The sequence below is a fragment of the Cynocephalus volans genome, chromosome 6, assembly GCF_027409185.1.
Source record: "Cynocephalus volans isolate mCynVol1 chromosome 6, mCynVol1.pri, whole genome shotgun sequence".
Taxonomy (NCBI): Eukaryota; Metazoa; Chordata; class Mammalia; order Dermoptera; family Cynocephalidae; genus Cynocephalus; species Cynocephalus volans.
Window position 1 is genome coordinate 160000925 of NC_084465.1, and position 19201 is coordinate 160020125.

General features: G+C 50.7%; 1 protein-coding gene across 1 annotated transcript in view; it reads left to right on the forward strand.

The window, feature by feature from the left end:
- Positions 1-235: 235 nt before the first annotated feature.
- Positions 236-19201, forward strand: part of LOC134381114 (uncharacterized) — a 260084-nt gene continuing 241118 nt past the window's right edge. Inside the window, exons 1-2 of the mRNA XM_063101162.1 lie at positions 236-332; positions 18032-18133. Of these exons, the coding sequence (XP_062957232.1) occupies positions 291-332; positions 18032-18133 (144 nt within the window). The 5' untranslated portion in view covers positions 236-290. The remainder of the gene's footprint in view (positions 333-18031; positions 18134-19201) is intronic.

The following is a 19201-nucleotide window of genomic DNA, read 5'->3' on the forward strand; positions in this document are numbered from 1 at the left end:
ACTCCACTTGGTGTCCCTCAGGACAGTACCATAGCACAAGCTCCAGGTGTCTGAAGAAAGGACGCAGGACTCAGGCTTTGTTCTTGAGCCCCCCGGTGGCACAAGCACGACACAATCCACCACTGCCTACAAACACACGTTGACCTGTGTTGACTTAGAAACATAAGTCACCCGTTTCCCTTCTGGAAAGAGTCAGTACAACTGCTGTGTCCTTTCTCATCACCCGGTAGGTTTCTCCGGAGGCATCTGGATCCACCTGTGAGAAGCCCCCTTCCCCCTGCAGCCTCAGGATGCCAGTGGCTTCCCCCGTCTCCCGGGTGAGATGTCCTTGGGTAAGTCCAGTGCTCTCTCTTCCTCTACTTCCACCCAACCAGCTGTCCCAGGGCAAGTGTCACATTTGAACTCCCATGGATTTGAGGGGTGACAGGGGTGTGATAACACACCCCAGACCCTGCAGACTTACCTCCCTTTGAAGCCATCCCCGTAGGCTTGGGGACTGACCACGGTGGCACGGCAGTCTCCACGGTGAGAAAAGTAAGCGCAGGACCCAGACAGCAAACTGTCAACTGCAGATGCTCAGGGTCCAATTTTAAATGTCAACAGGCTTAGAATGTAGCTCTCCAGAATTCTGCAGTGGGGGAGGGGTGGGGGCAGTTGGGCTGGTGGGGGTGGGGAGACATACCGTGCAGGGTTCTGGCAGGTAGGCAGGATTCTGAAGGTCCCTCAGATTATACAGGGGCAGCACAGTGGGTGTGTGCCTCTGAGGCAAGTTTCCAGTTGTTTCTCAGATTCACAGCACAAGGCTTCTGCCTGGTGTTCTACTCACTTCATTTCTTTCTCAACAAACCAGTTTTTGTGCCCCTCAGCCAACCCTGCTGTAGAGTGGCTGCACTTTCTGAAGGTAGCTCAGAACAAGGAATCTGATAAATACAGGGATTGTAAGGGAGGTAGGGGGAATGAGTGTCTGGAAATAGGTCTGGATTGTCTCAGCACGTCCAGCGGGCTGGGTTGCTGTATGCACATCATTCCGTAGGAAGCAGTCCTTGTACGCTCAGCTACTGTCCATTGCTGCGACCTCTGCAGACTCCCGTGGACTGGCCTTACGTACGTACGATCCCCTTTGCTGGAAAGCCATGAAAATTCATGACAGACAGCTGTGTCGCCTACATGTCCAAGACCAGAAATTCCATCATTTAGTGTCTGGGTATTATGTTGTTGTTAAGTGTTTTAATTTTTGTGTATTCAGGGTATGCTGCATGGTCCTGTGTGTTTGTTTTTTGTGATCTTCAGGAAATGTGTATGAGCATTTCAGTGGGTGAGGGCAGATCTATAATGATTTGTGGGGAGTAGTAGGATGAATAGGTGCAGGTGCAGGGTGGGATTTGTCTGGTTGTGTATTCCGGAAGATGGAGGAGTTATACTACAAATACTGTGAGTATTTGGTACCCGCGATTTTGTATTTGCAGGTAGTGTGTGGATGTATGTGCATTTGAGGGCATAAGGTGGCATGTTTGCATATTTGTCGTGTGCTAGGTAATTGTGGGTATACTGGAGGGTATGGCGGGTGGAGAGCCACATGTGTGTCGATTTTGTGTGTGTATTCAAGGGGCATGGTGGTTTGGATGAGTGTTTTTGGGCAGTGTGTGTTTCTGGTTTCAGTAGGGTTATATATTCTGGGAGTTGAGCGTACGTGTATCTGTTAGAGAGTTGGGGTTCTCTGTTTATATGGAGGGGAGTGGGGGAAGTGTATTTATCTGTATTAGAGCTGTGTGATATGGTTCTTTGTTAGTATCTGGGGATGTGGAAGCCGGTTCCTACTGGACTGAGATAGGTTGGGATTTGGGCATGGTTTTATGTGTATTTGTAAATGGTATGCCGTAGCCATCTCTGTGTGTCTTGGGCGTGGATGCTGGTTTGTGTGTATATCCATGAGCAGGTGGATGGATTATATGTTTATTCGTAGTGTATGGGATGGCTGGCCAGTTATCTCAGTTGATTAGAGTGCAGCTTGTAATGCAAAGGTTAAGTGTTCGGATCCCTGTACCTGGTCAGCCGCCAAAAAAAAAAGAAAAAAGAAAAAAGTATATATATACATTTATATATATATATGTATACATATACATATATATATATATATGTGCATGGGATTGCGAGTTTAATCGAGACCTAGTGAGGTCCGTTTGTCCGATGTGCCGTGGGTAAATAATGGAAGTTTTAATTATTAGGCCAAGTAATGGAGAACAGGTGGCTAAAGCTCAGAAAAACCCTGTACTTGTTTTTAGTTGTTTTACAAATCCCTTTTTCCTATCTTATTGTCTTCGTGATGAAGTGATTTCTGTCTAGTAGTACATTTTTATGTTATGCTATTTATTTTTAGCGTATCTATTCCATGTTTTTGCTTTATGGTTACCGTGAGGCTTACCACGAACGTCTTAGGGTTATAACGGGTAGTTTGAAACTTTAAAAACTGATAATAACTTAACTTTGATTGCAAAGAGAAAAAGAATTAAAAAAGCGAGAAACAAACTCTACACGTTGACATCGTTTCTCACCACATTTTGACTTTTTTAATGTTTGTATTTACATCTTTTTGTATTTCCTGGCTTTTATACCATTTTTGCAGTTGTTATCTTTAAGAGGTTCGTCTTTTCGTCTTCATACTAAAGGCATGACCGGTTTTCTGGAACTCGATCACTGCTTTGGAACTAAATTGCTGCTCTGCTGTTTTTCCCTGTCTGGGTAAGACCTATGGCAAGCAGCGGAATTAATTTCTGACCTTTTAGTCACTTTTAGGTCAAGAAATGACTCCACGGGAGCACATAATCTGTGTGAGAACTTTGGTGAGGAATTGGGTCTTTCCCACAGATCGTGCCCCTCGCAGCACTGTGTGGAAGCTCTGCCGATGAGAACACAGCACACCTGCTGAGGTCCCACAACAGTACACCTTTGGATGTTCAGCCCTCAGGGCACTCCAGATGTTCCTGTGGAAGTGTCTGGAGACGGGCTTCCCATGGGGATTCCCAGACCGGTGGGAAAGTTGAGTGCCAACCTCCATTTCTCTGCTCTCATCTTGGATACTGTGGATGTGCTGCTGTGAACATGGGTGTGAAAATATCTCCATGAGACCCTGCTTTCAGTTCTTTTGAGTATATACCCAGAGGTTGAGTTGCCAGAACATATGGTAATTCTGAGTTTAATTTTTGAGGGATAGTAATAGTGTTTTCTACAGCAGCAATGCCATTTTCCATTTAAACCAGCAGTACAGAGGATTTCCAGTTTCTCCACATGTTCACCAACAGTTTTTTTTTGTTGTTGTTGTTGTTAATGGTAGCCAGTTTAATGACCATGAGTTGGTTTCTCATTATGCTTTTGATTTGCATTTCCCTAATGATTACTGATACTGAGCATTTTTTCATGGTCTTTTGGTCATTTGTATATCTTCTATGGGGAAATGTCTATTCAAGTCCTTTGTCCATTTTGGAATTTTTTTTTCTTTGTTGCTGTTTTCAGGAGTTCCCTATATTTTTGGAACCTCATTTCTTTCCCTTATTTATTTATTTATTTAATTAATTAATTTATTTATTTATTTGAACCTTATTTTTTTCCCTTATTTACTGATTTGCATATGTTGAACCATCCTTGCATCCCTGGGATGAATCCCACCCACTTGATCATGATGTGTCATCTTTTTGATGTGTTGTTGCATTCTGTTTGCTAATATGTTATTGAAGATTTGTACATCTGTGTTTGTCAAGGATAGGGGCCTGTAGTTTTCTTTTTTTGTTCCATCTTTGGTTTTAGGATCAGGGTGATGTTGGCCTCATAGGATGATTTTTGGGAGAATGGCCTCTCTTTCCCTTTTTTGGAAATGTGTGCTCTCCTCCAGCTGCAAAGACAATGTTGGCTCCACTAGTGAATTTATTTGAAAGGCACTGTGCTCAGTGGCATGGCTTGTATGCTTGTCCCGTGGTGGCAGTTAGTGACATTACGTCTTCACGAGATCTCACAGTCGATACTTCCATAATCCTCCTTTTGATGCACTTTCCATTGTTATGTCTGTCTACATTTGTTTCAGAACATTTCATTTGTTGGACAGATGGGGCGATACATTTGCAATTTCTTTCTGATTTCTTTATGGAACGTGTGCAGTCGTAAGTGAGCATCGTTCATCTTTCTAACCTGAATATAGTTGCATATTCAGAGGTGAAGTTGTATGCTATCTTGGCAGCATTGTGGAGATTGAGACAGTAGCAAGCTAATGGTAAGTAGAGTCATTTGAACTTTTGGTGTGTGAAACACAGATTTCAAGTGTTTATCTTTTTTTAAAGTTTCAGTTGGGAAAATCATGCTGTTACTCTTTCATATTCCTCTTTTGGATTTATGCACGTCTGTACGAATCATTAGTTTCCTATTTTATTACATAATATTCTTTAAGAAGATGCATAATGATGGCCTTTGCGAATGGGTTTTTCTCCATTTCTTTCTTATTTCTCCCTTTGAAATGACTACTGTTTTTTTAATTTAAAAAGTCTGCTCCAGTATCTTGAGTAGGTCTAACGTAAGCGATGGGTTCTTTTTTGTAGTGAGATGTACAAATCCGATGAATCTCTCTAAGTGTTTGTTCTTAGACATCATACTTCGTCGTCTCCAAAGACCAAGCAAATGAGGTCTCTCTTTTGTAGTCAGAAAAAAATTAAAAGCTAATGAACGTAATTTTCTTTTTTTTCTTTTTTCTTTCTTTTTTTTTTTTACAGAGGATGTGTCATGCCCCTTGTCATTCCTTAGAGTCACTTCATGACCTTTTAGAATGTGGTGGGGTGGGTAGAAATAGCATATCTTTAATTTTAAGAGTGTCGGATTTGTGGGAAAGGAGGTGTGCAAGGAATCAGCTTTCTGAAGCCACCAGTGCCCTGAAGGCACCGGGATGAAGCGCGTTCTCAAGCCTCACAGGGAAATCTAACATTGTGTTCAGATACCACTGGCTCCTTTATGATGTTCTCAGTAACTGAGTGTGAAGGTACCAAGTCTTCCTCTTTTTTTGTGTTTGTTTGTTTGTTTAATTTTTAATTTTGATTATAGATATTTATGGTGCACAGAGTTGACTGTTGGTATTTGTGTGCAGTATGTGACGATGAAATCAATATTATTAGTGTGTTCGTCATTAGAAATTGTAATTATTCTTTGTGTCCTTTGCCCAACCAATCCCTAAGCACCCTGCCCCTCCTCCTTTCTGACCTGTAGTAACTATAGGTCTGTTCTCTTTTCAGCACTTTACTGTGGTCTCCCTTCCTCTCTCCCACCCTCCCTCCCACTTATAAGTGAGGGCATACAGTATTTCTCTTTCTGTGCCTGGCTTATTTCGCTTAGCATAATTTTCTCCAAGCTCATCCGTGTTGCTGCGAATGGAAGAATTTCATTCTTTTGTTTGGCTGAGTAGTATTCCATTGTGTGTATAGCACATTTTCCTTGTCCAGTTGTCTGTAGATGACATTTCGGTTGGTTCCATGTCCTGGCTATGGTAAACAGAGCTGCAACAAACATGCATCCCTTCGACATGATGATTTCCATCACTTGGAGTATGTACCCAGAAGTGGGATTGCTGGATTGTGTGGTAGTCCTGTGTGTTGTTTGAGAAGCCTCCATAGTGTTTTCCATAATGGTTGTATTAATTGACAGTCCCAGCAACAGTGTGGAAGGGTTCCCCTTTCTCCGCATCCTCCCTGGTATTTGTTATTCTCTGTCCTTTTGAAAATAGCCAGTCTAACCGGGGTGCGAGGATATCTCAGGGTGGTTTTGATTTGCCTTTCCGTAATGATTAGTGATATTGAACATTTTTCGTGTACCGGTTGGCCATTTGTTTGTCTTTCTCTGAAAAATGTCTCTGCCCATTTTAGTACAGAATGGTTTGCTTATGTGCTGTGGGGTTGTTTGAGTTGCTTATGTTTCTGGATATTAGCCCCTTGTCTGTGTGCTTCCTTTGCTGTGCAGAGGCTTTATGGTTCGATATAATGCAATTTGTTTACTTTTATTGCTTGTGCTTTTGGGGTTTTATTCATAAAGTCTTGGCCCAGTCCTACATCCTGAAGTATGTCCCCTGTGTTTTCGTCTAGGAGTTTTCTAGTTTCAGTTGTTATAGTTGAGTCTTTAATCCCTTTTGAGTTGATTTTGTGTACGGTGAAAGGTATGGGCCTAGTTTGATTTTTCTACACACGGATATCCAGTTTCCCCAGCACTGTTTATTGAAGATGTCCTTTCCACAGTGTATATTCTCGGTGGCTTTGTCAAAGATAAGTGGCCAGTAATAAGTGCTTATTTTATGTCAAAAGAATGGAAACACTTCAAATAACCTAACATTCAATCTCAAATAAGTAGAAAAACAAAAACACTCTTATCCCAGAACTAGTAGATGGAAAGCAGTAATTAAGGTCAGAGTCGAACTAAATGAAGTAGAGACCAAAAGAATGATGCAAAAAATCAATGAAGCAAAAAGTTGGTCTTTTTAGGGGAAAAACAAACTACACAAGCTGTTGGCCAGCCTACTTAAAAAAGAAGAGAGAGGGCCCACATAACAAAAATCAGAAATGGAAAAGGAGACATTGCAACCGATTCCACAGAAATACAAAGAATCATTAGAGGTTGTTAGGAGCAACTATACTCCAACAAATTTGAAAACCTGGAGGGGATGGATAGCTTTCTGAACACACGCAAACTACTGAGACTGAACCAAGGAGAAATGCAAAACCTGGAGAGACCAATAAGAAGCAATGAGACTGATGCAGTCATCAACAGTAGCCCAACACAGAAAAGCCCAGGACCAGATGGCTTCACTGCTGCATTCTACCAAAGCTTTAAAGAAGAATTAACAGCACTCCTTTTCAAACTATTCCAAGAAATTGAAACAGAGGCCATCCTCCTAAATTAATTCTATGAAGCCAGCATCATCCTGATCCCCAAATCAGACAAAGACACAACGACAACAAAAAATTACACGTCAGTAACCTTGATGAACATAGACACAAAAATCTCCAACAAGATATTAGCAAACAGAGTACAACAGCACATCACAAAGATTATACACTGTGATCATGTGGGTTTCATCCCAGGGATGCAAGGATGGTTCAACAGACATATATCAATAAATGTGATACACCACGTCAACAAAAGCAAAGGATAAAAACTATATGATTATCTCAAGAGATGCAGAAAAAGCATTTGAGAAAATTCAGCATCATCCCTTCTCGATAAAGACCCTTAACTAAGTAGCTATCGAAGGAAAATATCTCAATCCAACAAAAGCCATATATGACGATCACACTGCCAACATCGTCCTGAATGGGGAAAGATTGAAAGCTTTTCCTTCAAGAGCAGGAGTAAGAGAAGGATGCTCACTCTCACCACTCCCATTTAACATAGTATTGGAAGTACTAGCCAGAGCAATCAGGCAAGAGAAAGAAGTAAAGGGCATCCTCATTGGAAAAGACAAAATCAAACCGTCACTTGTCACGGGATTGGACGTGATCCTATATATAGAAAAATCCATAACCTCTACCAAAAAACTCCTAGAGCTCCTGAGCAAATTCAGTACCGTGCGGGATACGAAATCAGTGCCCCAAAATTGGTAACATTCTCATACAGCAACAACAAATAAGCAGGAAAAAAAAAAAAATCAAGAAAGCCAGCCCCTTTACGATAACTATGAAAAGAATAAAATACCTAGGAATAAATTTAGCCAAAGAGGTGAAAGATCTCTACAATGAGAACTACAAAACTCTGCCGAAAGAAAGAGGACACCAAGAGGTGGAAAGACATTCCTCGTTCATGGATTGGAAGAATTAATGTTGTGAAAATGTCCGTAATACCAAAAGTGATCTACAGATTCGGCGCAATCCCCATCAAAATACCAATGACATTCGTCACAGAAATAGAAAAAGCAATCCTAAATTCATATGGAAGAGCAAAAGACCCCAATAGCCAAAGCAGTCCTGAGCAGAAAAATAAATAAAAAAATAAATGAATAAATAAATAAATAAAATAAAATAAAATAATGAAAAAAAAAACAAAAACCAGAGGCATTATACTACCTGACTTCAAACTATACTACAAATCTATGGAAGGTACCAAGTCTTTACGGAGCTTTGGAACTCCCACCACTCTCAAACTGCCAGTTCACTGGTGAGCTAATCTTGTAGCTTCTGGATGTAGGACCTAGTTACTTTGCTGTCTCCATTTAAAATAATGCAGTTGCCATAGTGAATGAGGTTTCAGAGGGCTGTGGTCCAGACAGCCTCGATTTCTCACTGTCATTTGCATGCAGTATTCTCACACCAAGTTGGGTGACTACTTCTCATTTACCTTTATGAACCCCCGGAGTCACTCGAGACGGCTTCATAGTAAGTAAAGGCTATCAAGCAGTTACTGGAGAGAGATGGAGATTTGGCCAACTGGCTCCTTGCAGCATGCATTAGCTATTGTCTGGTGTCTGTCCATGTTCCTCCTCAGTCCAATCCAAAGTCAGGAGAACTTGAACTTGCATTTGAAAACATGACCGCTCACAACACCTAGCCGGCCTCAAGTTCGGGGAATTTTACACTTCTCTAAAGTATAGGTGAAAGTTAGATACTATGGAATTAATATCGAGACTCATTACTGAGAATCTGTGGACCATGGTGAGAGTTATAACTGTTGGTTTTCCGGTTTGATTTCCCTTTCCTGCTGTGTCATCACAGGGGGAAGAGAGAGTTCTGGTGTCTCCCCCTCTTCTTATAAGGGTGCTAATCTCCGTCATTAGGGCTCCACCCTATGATCTCCTCTTACCCCAACAACCTCCCAAAGGCACCACCCCCAGATACCATCACGATGGGGCTTAGGGCTTCAACATACGGATTTGGCGGACACAACATTGAGACTGTAACAGCCCTCCAGCCGGCCCCAGTGTGCAGGGTCAGGGGCAGATTGTAAGGTTGAGGCAGGGCACGGTGCTGGGGAAGCAGAGGTTCTGCCTCCTCCTGGGAACTGTTCAACCACAAAAGGGTCAGGTGGTGAGGACAGGAGTAGCAGCAGAAGCCCCGAGGTGTGACCGAGATGATGCCCGTGCCCGACTGAGTGCCCTCACGTACTAGGGCATGGGCCAAGTCCCCTCCAAACATGACTTGCTCCACATTCCTGAAACCTAAGAGGGGCTCCTGAGGACAGCTCTGAATGTGGAAGAGTCAGGGAACTAGTGAGGAGTGGGTCCAGGGCTCCAGCCTTCGATCCCCACGTTTTCCCTCAGCGCCTGATGTGCGTGCTGAGCTGGACAGCAGGGACAATAGTGGCTTCCCGTGAGGATGCCACCAACGAGGACCTTCATGGCATGATGTTCTGGAAGTTTCTGGGCTTGAGGGCCGTGGTGTGCAGCTTCACACCACACCGCCTTAATCTAGCCAAGCTCTGAGGCCTTCTCCAATGTGGAGACCCACCTGGGAATAGGAGGGGCAGCAGCCAGGTGACCCGCCACCAAGAGTTAACTTCCTTCCCACTTCACAAAGGCACAGGGGCGGGTGGGACATGGATGCTGCTGACGTGGGACAGGGGAGGAAAGGTGCAGAGGAGCATCTGGGGGCTAAGCAGCGAGCTCCGTGGGTGGATGGGCGGGAGACGCCCAGACATGGCCCCTTTCTCCCCCAGCAGACAGCCAGGCCACCGTGGTGCTGGACGGCTTTGCCCACCTGCCACTGTTGCTGGGACACCCCCACCCCATGACCACAGCTCTGCATGTGGGGGCCGACACCCTTTTAGTCAAGGATCCCACATGGGCCCTGGGGGAGGAATCAGGTCTCAGAATCTAGAGAAGAAGGTGATGGTCGGGCACCGGTGGGTCCTTGGAGCCTGGCATCTCCCAGATCCTTCCTTGCCCACAGGCCTGTCTCCACTTAGTGGCACAGACGTGAGAACAGAGGCAGTAGTCCCAGGGCATTTCCCAACAATACCACATTTATTCACAATTATCTACAAACCCCTATTACATACAACGCCCCCAACGTGCTGCCTCCCCTCTCCCCCACCCTGATCCCCCATCCAGACCCCCCCCCACCCTCTCTCCCCTGTCCTGCCTCCCCGACCCTGCCCATAGCTGAGGAGCAGCTGGGTCAGCACTGGGTGATGGGAGCTTGGGATCCCTCGGGCTGCAGGATGCAGTGAGGGTCAAATCCAGTCCAGAGGGGCTGGCACCAGTGCTGCTGCTTCCTCCTCCCAGAGACCAGTGGGTCGCCCCTCCTCTTTTGAGGACGTGAGGGGCGAGCCGGACGCAGAGCAGGGACGGGGCTCAGGGACAGCCCCCAGGGCTGCAGGTTGCACTGCAAGGTCAGGAAGAAGTCCAGGCTGGGGAGGTCCTCCTCGACCTCACTGGACCTGGCTGCCGGGCCCTGCGCAGGCATAACAGGACAGGCTCCCCTGAGACCAGGCGAGGAGGGTCTGTGGCCCTGGGGAGGGGAGCTGAGATGGGCAGCCCTCAGCTTGCGTGACTCCTGATGACCTGGCCAGAGGGCAGGCTCCTTGGGCCTGGGCAGGTCGGTGTTGTCTCGGCTGCGCTGTCGAGGGTCATGGGAAGCCGCCTCTGCTGGGCAGGTTTCTGTGACGACCCCTCCTTGGGGGCCATGGTCATCTCTCTCTCCTCCTTGGCCAGCTGCAGTCTTAGGATGTGACTCCAACTGGGGTGTGCCATGACCTGGGGTGGCCCCCACACCTTCTGCCTCATTTGGGGCCACGAGGCGCTTTTCCACCAGCTGGGGGGAGCAAAGTGGCACTCACTGGCTCTGCCCCAGGTGTGGGGAGGGGCTGGCAGGATGGTGGAGACCCTGCATTTGGGCGGGAGGTGGCGAAGGTGAGAGGACGCTTGGCTTGGTGTCAGAGGCAGGGACTGTGACTGTGCTGTGCCCTGCTGGGCCTCCTTCCAGCTTCGCCCCCTGCCCTCCCTCCCTGGCTCTGTCCTCTCCTTCCTGCTCTTTTGCACCTACTCCTCTCTGACCCAGGCAGTTCCCCTCAGGAGGCCATGCACCTCCAGCAGGGTAAGACTAGACAAAGTGACGTGGGCTTCAGGGGCACAGGGGCACGTCTTCCCCCTGGTCTGCCTGGTGCCCTTCCCTCCCCTGGGTGATCTGGTGGCCCTCTCTCCCCTGGGTGCCCTGGTGTCCCTCCCTCGCCTGGGTGACCTGGTGTCCCTGCCTCCCCTGTGTTACCTGTGCTAGGGTGAGTCCTTCTTCCTGCTCCAGCACCTCAGTCAGAGCCAAGGGATCCAAGTTTGGGTCTGGGGAAAGCAAAGCTGCCAGGAATCGGGGGTGGACGATGGCCTCCACCTGGAGCAGGGGGAAAGGGGCGTGAGTGTCTTTGGCAGGGATTGAACTGCAGCCAGGGGGACCTCGAGGAGAAGCAGAAAGTAATGCCTGTCTCTCCTGTCCACACAGCAGGGTCGTTCTAACTCATGGCCACTAGCAGCTATACACAGACTTTCTCTGTCTCTCACACACACACTGCTCCGTAGCTGAGGGATGAGTAGAACTGAAATCCGTGGGGCTGGGACTGCCGTTCCCCAGAAAACCTCCCCACACGAGGGCTCCAGGCCAGCCCACCTTGGTGATGAAGTCTTCCTGGGAGCACAGCTTGTTAATGTAGCTCAGGAGATCTGGGTCAGGGTCAGTCCCGTCCTGCTCCTGCTGCTCCTCGATATCTCCACCCTCCCAATTTGCATGAGGCCCCAGCAGTGCCTCCGTGATATCCACATACTCCTGGACAGCTTCTGGTGGGATCTCCTTGGGTGCCTTGGCCTGGGGCAGCTGCTGGGGTCTGCGTGACAGCGGGCGAGTGGATGGTGCCCTGCGGCCAGCCTTCCTGGGAGCGCACCCTAGGACAGGAGGGAGGACAGGTGCGTGGCTGGGCTGCCGTGGCCACCTCCAGCCACACTGGGGGAGGTTGGAACTGAGGGCCATGAAATGGGTCCAGGCTGGACGTCAGGCCCCGTGGGAGGATACACTACCCGAGGTGGGTCATGTGAGACTGAGTTACCTGGAAAGACTTTGGGGCCACCAAGATTCTGGGACTCCTCCGCACCCAGCACCGCTTCCCGGGAAGAGTGTACACTGGGTCCTGGACAGCCAAGGCCGATAGCTGCTATGAAACTACTGGATCAGGCCAATACCTAGTTCTTGATCCAGGGCAGTGGAGCCCCAGGTTCTCACTGGCTGCTCTCACTGAAAGAGCAGGTGCTCCCTCCCCTTGCAGGAAAGGGACAAGATGAGGGCACAAGGCCTCCGCAGGCCCCCTTCGGCCTTTGCGTTGGCTCCTGTGGGAATATGCTTGCCGTACCTGACCGTGGCACAGCGTTGGGGACTGGTGGCCCTGGAGGAGCAAGCTTTGGCGGGGCTGGAGGAGGTAGGCCCTGGGGCCCCTTCACACACTGCCGCATCCGGAGCTGCATCTCCTCCTCAGCTTCAAGTTCCATGAACCTGGCGGGTAGAGGGGAGAGCCATAGCCATGCTGAGAGGGAGGCCTGGCCAGGGATGGGGGAGGAAGGGCTTTGGGTGGGCCGGGCTGCTCCCCCACCTGCAGAGCAGTTGCAGGGGTACGCTGGCTCACCTACACCTGCAGGGCAGAAAACATCCAGGGGGGCTTCCTGAATCAAGGCCTGTGTGACCCAGGCCCGGCCCTCAGGGGACCCTGCTCCTCCTATCCCTGCCCAGGGCCACTCAGAAGAGCTGACAGCCAGAAGCTCGGTCAGGGATGTGACTGACTGCAAATGACATGAGGAATCCTTGCCCGGATCCAGGAATCCTGGGCTGGTACTGTGAGCCCCTGACAATAGCCTGGGAGACAAGGGCCCCGGAGATGTTGCAGGAAGTGGGAGCTAAGCTGAGAGGAGAGGGTGCATTTTCTGTGAGGGTGATTGGTGTTCACAGAGTGGATTGCCGTGCAGCAAAGGCAGGGAGGCCAGAGACGTGTCTGGGGGTGTGTGAGGTGCTGGCTTCCCCTGCCCAAGCTCTTCTACCCCAGCCCATTCTGGGATGGCAGGTGACCCATTTCTGGCCACTTTTCATGAGGAGACGTGGTCCCAACTTGGCCAGTAGTCACTAGCTTCCCTTCTGCAGGGTCCCCACAGCTGGAGCCGACCCCTACTGGGCTGTGCTGGTTACTCTTCCCCGTCCTCATTTCAGCATCAGGGCAGGGGTAGACCCGAGGCCAGGGGAGGGTGGAGATTCCGGGGTGGGACCCAGGTGGGTGGAGAGCTTCCCCGGGGGAGGCAGGTCCCCAGGGAGGGGCCGGACCTAGCGGATCCCCCTCCTCATGGCATCCCTGCCGATGAGCCCACCGCACCAGCCCCCCTCCCCCTTTTCACCCACCCTCAGCCCGCCCCACAGCCCCTCAGGCCCTGCCTCCCTGACTCACTTTGCTGCCATGTCGTAATAGTTCCTGCGGTCGTAACTGCTCGTGCCCTGCCATTCCTGCATGGCCCGCCGCACTCCGTCCTCTAGGCTCATGGTGGGCTTCAGCCGGGCCAGGGACCGAAGCACTGGGCTGTAAGTCCTCAGGGTCAGTCACAGTGCACGTGCCCTCCTTCCATCCCAGCTGACCGGCCCACACCCGTGTCTCTCCACATCACACCTGTCCTGTCACCTGTCCCTGTCCTCCCAGTGTGGGCTCTTCAGCCTCCAGGAGAGCCAACATGTGTCAACCTCAGCACCAAGGGACTGCTTGGCCTCTCTGACTTCCCTTTGAGGCCTCACTATTATTGTGTGTTATGGACTGAATGTGTGTGTCCCCCAAATTCACAGGTTGTAGCCCTAACTTGCAATGTGATGGTATTTGGAGGTGGAGCCTTTGGGGATCATCAGGTTTAGATTAGATAACTAGGAGGCCCCGTGATGGGATTTGTGTCCCTGTGAGTGTGAGAAGAGGAAAAGACAGCAGAACTCCCTGTGATGTGAGGACACAGCCATCGAAAGCCAGGCGGAAAGTCCTTGCCCGGAACTGAATCTGCCGGGACCTCATCTGGGACTTCCGCTTCCTGAGCTGGGAGACATGAAAGTCTGTTGTCTAAAGCACCTGGCCTGTGGCGTTTTGTTATGGCAGCCTGAGCTGACCGAGAAGTGCCTAGAATGACCGGGAAGGGAAGGTTAAAATGCACGTTCCAAGGCCCCAGGACTGAGCATTTAATCAGCTCCTGGTGACTCTCTAGAGAGGCAGCCCTTGGGGACACAGCCTCAGAGTCCCTCAGCGTGAAGAGCAGGAGCGCGGATCCAGAGCCAAAGGAGACCGGTGCCTGAGCTGACCGGGCAAGGCCTGGGGGGCTCCATTTAGGGACTCAGGACAGCCTAGGGCACCTGGGACTTTGGTCGAAGGGGAACTCCGACTGCTCAGGATGTGGGGGACATTGAAATCATTGGGGACAAGGATTTGGGGGCCCCTTTAATTTATACACTGTGTGCAGCTTTCCGTGGAGAGCAGCCAGTGTGGGAGCGGGGCAGGTATGCAGCCATGTCCCGTGTCCCGTGGACTAGGATACGTGCTCCATGTGATGGCCCCAGAACCACGAGGGCCTGCAGGTGGAAGGAGGCAGGTGTTGGGGAGGGAAAGACAAACGCTCCTGGCTACGGACGTCGCTGCCTCCCATCACCTCAGCCCCCGGTCCTGGGCTCCTGGGCTCACAGTCCCCTCACTCCCTGTGGTGGGACATGTGACTTTGGGAGCAGTTTCCTATTCTAGGTTGCCTGTTCTTAGTGATGACATTAATCATCATCATCATCATCATAATAACGGCAACAACAGTAACGAGGGACAGCACATGCCAGAGACTCTGCTGAGTGCATCAGACATGAGTCAGACAATCTTCCCATCCTCCGAATGAAGTGGAATCGTCTGTCTGTCTAGGAGGCATTCAGGGATAAAGAAGGCGACTCTGCGCAGCATCCAAACCCAGTGGTGGGGACCCAGCCAGGTCCCAATGTGTGGCTTGACTACCTCAGTCTCCTTGCTAGAGTTCTCCAGAAGAGTGAGGGGCTACATGTGTAAGGTTCCTCCTGTGGCCTGTGCCTTCTCCCCCCCTGCCCCGGGTCCCTCCATGTGACGTCCCGAAGCCATCCGCACTCAGGTCCTGTGCTGGGCATGAGAGGACACGGGGAGGAATCACGGGTGAAGGCAGAGGCCTAAATCCAAGTTGTGGCTCATGTCACACCAGGAACTCACTGTGGCCTTTGTCTTCTGTGCAGATGATGGTGATTGTTAAAAACCAAGTTTGGTGGACTCACAGGGTGTTGAGGGTCAGTTGACCTAAGGCTGGTGAATGTACGTCGTGAACCGGAGTGGGACATTAATTAAATTGCTGAGAATGCCTGGGCCGTCGCCCACGTGACCTCCATCCAAGTTCCCCTAAATAGGCTGCCCTCCTCGTCCGTCCTTCGTTCCCCTTCGTGTGGGAGCGGTGGGATTAGCTCCATCCCCCAAGGAGGGCACTCACATGAGGAAGCAGGACAGAGCTTCAGCATCAGGACTCTGGGGCAGGTGCCCGCGGGCCAGGGACTTGAAGCGCTGCCAGCGTCGGAAGTTGTCGTAAACACTCCTGGGGTTACAGGAGTCCTCTGGCGCGGCCTTGGCCTGGGAGGGGGCCTTGCCGCCCTCCCCACCAGCCCCATGTGGATGTGTCCCGTCGTTCCCTGGGCCCACGGTCTGAGCCGGCTGGGCTGCTGGAATGGGGGCTGGGAGGGTGTGGCCTGGGAACCAGTACCCCTCGCCAGCCCGCGTGCCCCCGATGGATGCAGCAGGCATCACGGTCCCTACAGCAGGAGCTGCCAACAGCAGGGGAGCAGGACACTGAGCACCCCCGCAGAGGGCCCCTGGAGCACTCCAGTTGAGGGGGGCCTGAGCCAGGACAGTGGTCTGAGTGTGAGAGGGCTCTGCTGGAGCCCCTTGTGTCCTGACTGGGACAGTGATGTTGAAAGTCCCGGCCCCACTCGGGCCATGGCCAGCGGCTCCCACCCCCTGAGGCGTCCTGGGGAAAGCAGACCGCACCAGGGGGCCACCAGGAGGGAACGCTGACATCACGAGGGCAGGTGGGGGCTGCTCGCAGGGCGGCCCGGGGCCTGGGTCGGAAGCAGGCGTGGGAAACAGCGGACCGAAGGAAGTGAACGGAGGGTTCAGGGTCACGTTGGGCCCCAGCACTGCAGATGCTGTGGAGACAGAGGAGAGGGGCGGATGAGCAGGAGACGCGGCCACCAGGGCGGAGGCTCTCCCTTCCCTTAGAGTCAGCATGAACCAGAGCGAGGCATCCCAGCAGGTGAGGGCCATAGGACGGGGAATTGTGCAGTTTGTCCCCAAGTGAATTTCATGCTCCCCCTCAGGTGGAGGATCATTCTACTAGAGAACTTGCTTCTCGTTCACTGAGACCCTCTGAGCCCTGTCAGTCAAGAAGTAACACCTAAGCTTCCCCTGCCTCTGAGAAGCTCCCCAGGGTGTCCCCGGCACGTGGACCCGCCAGCCTCGTGGGGTTGCCCCTCGATGTGAGTTGGGGTGGACTGTGCTTGGCGGCACAACGCCCCTCAGTGTGCGCACCCCCACGAAGGGCACCTTCTCCAGTGCCAGTTGCAGGCGCCCACATGGCCTATGTGAAGCCAGCAGATTCACAAGGTTATGAGCCCTTCTCTTTCTCAGTGCTCCTTTCCCTGATGCTCCTCATCAACCCGTCGTAACCCAAACAAATGAACTTGAACAAAACGTGTCCCCAAACGAGCGCCCAGGAGCCCTGATGGTACCCCAAAATGCAGTAGCCCAGTGAGGACATGCTTCTCCTGGTACCACCCACAGCAAACATCGAACAGGGGCCAGGTTCGGGGCACACTTGTCCCCATGCACAGTGGTTCGTGCTGTCACTGAGGCAGCTCTGTTGTCAGGAGGCGGTCTGTGAGTTAGATGATGAATTCCCTGAGACCCTGTCACTGCACAGCCAGAGAGGGCTGCAGAGGACTAGAAAGGCCAGGAAATGCGGAGCCCTGTGGCTCCCAGTGGAGGTTCATAGAGACTGGAACAGCTGCTGGTGGTTAGAGTTGGCCGTGGGTAATGGAGACCTTCTGTGATCCTTCTCCTTTGAGCTCTCAGTCATGGCCCACAAAGAACCAGGCATGAGCCAGTGTGACAAAGTTGTCTGGATACATCCCTGTTCACTAGGATTTCAGGTCAACCCTAGTCAAGGAGAGCAAGGTCCATAGGACATGGTCCTAATTAACCAGGACGTATGTCCTAACTTTGAATAATAACAGTGATAATAACAGTAGATCTCCCTAATGGTGTGCTGCTCTGCTTCCTCTCTCGAAAAGGAAACCAGCCTTTCAGAACCTTCCACTGTAAACCCAGCAGCACGCCTCATCCGTCCCCTGTTCATGATGGGCTAGACATGGAGTATGAGCAAAGTCTTCATCTCCACATGAAATGTAGGGCAGAGGACAGGCCATGAGACAGGGTGGAAGATGAATGGGTCTGAAGACCCGAGTGTCCCCCAAAGGGACAGCAATTCAGAACAGCTCAGGGAAGAGCAAGCCCCATCTTGTTTGCAGTTTCTGGCTGCCCTGTCCCTGGTGAAGAAAGACAACAGCGATCTGGACCGAATGAGAAGCCATCTCTGGGCAGAAGTGAGCCGAGACTGGACTGCTGCACTTAGAGCGACGTCCAGCCTCACTGACGGAGGGGATATTTCACGGTAATCTTGGTCAGAGAGAACTGTTCCACTGAACGGTTTTCTGGCTGAGACCGTTTCTCCCCGCTACTCCTGTAAGATCTAGAATACTCCACTTGGTGTCCCTCAGGACAGTACCATAGCACAAGCTCCAGGTGTCTGAAGAAAGGACGCAGGACTCAGGCTTTGTTCTTGAGCCCCCCGGTGGCACAAGCACGACACAATCCACCACTGCCTACAAACACACGTTGACCTGTGTTGACTTAGAAACATAAGTCACCCGTTTCCCTTCTGGAAAGAGTCAGTACAACTGCTGTGTCCTTTCTCATCACCCGGTAGGTTTCTCCGGAGGCATCTGGATCCACCTGTGAGAAGCCCCCTTCCCCCTGCAGCCTCAGGATGCCAGTGGCTTCCCCCGTCTCCCGGGTGAGATGTCCTTGGGTAAGTCCAGTGCTCTCTCTTCCTCTACTTCCACCCAACCAGCTGTCCCAGGGCAAGTGTCACATTTGAACTCCCATGGATTTGAGGGGTGACAGGGGTGTGATAACACACCCCAGACCCTGCAGACTTACCTCCCTTTGAAGCCATCCCCGTAGGCTTGGGGACTGACCACGGTGGCACGGCAGTCTCCACGGTGAGAAAAGTCAAGCGCAGGACCCAGACAGCAAACTGTCAACTGCAGATGCTCAGGGTCCAATTTTAAATGTCAACAGGCTTAGAATGTAGCTCTCCAGAATTCTGCAGTGGGGGAGGGGTGGGGGCAGTTGGGCTGGTGGGGGTGGGGAGACATACCGTGCAGGGTTCTGGCAGGTAGGCAGGATTCTGAAGGTCCCTCAGATTATACAGGGGCAGCACAGTGGGTGTGTGCCTCTGAGGCAAGTTTCCAGTTGTTTCTCAGATTCACAGCACAAGGCTTCTGCCTGGTGTTCTACTCACTTCATTTCTTTCTCAACAAACCAGTTTTTGTGCCCCTCAGCCAACCCTGCTGTAGAGTGGCTGCACTTTCTGAAGGTAGCTCAGAACAAGGAATCTGATAAATACAGGGATTGTAAGGGAGGTAGGGGGAATGAGTGTCTGGAAATAGGTCTGGATTGTCTCAGCACGTCCAGCGGGCTGGGTTGCTGTATGCACATCATTCCGTAGGAAGCAGTCCTTGTACGCTCAGCTACTGTCCATTGCTGCGACCTCTGCAGACTCCCGTGGACTGGCCTTACGTACGTACGATCCCCTTTGCTGGAAAGCCATGAAAATTCATGACAGACAGCTGTGTCGCCTACATGTCCAAGACCAGAAATTCCATCATTTAGTGTCTGGGTATTATGTTGTTGTTAAGTGTTTTAATTTTTGTGTATTCAGGGTATGCTGCATGGTCCTGTGTGTTTGTTTTTTGTGATCTTCAGGAAATGTGTATGAGCATTTCAGTGGGTGAGGGCAGATCTATAATGATTTGTGGGGAGTAGTAGGATGAATAGGTGCAGGTGCAGGGTGGGATTTGTCTGGTTGTGTATT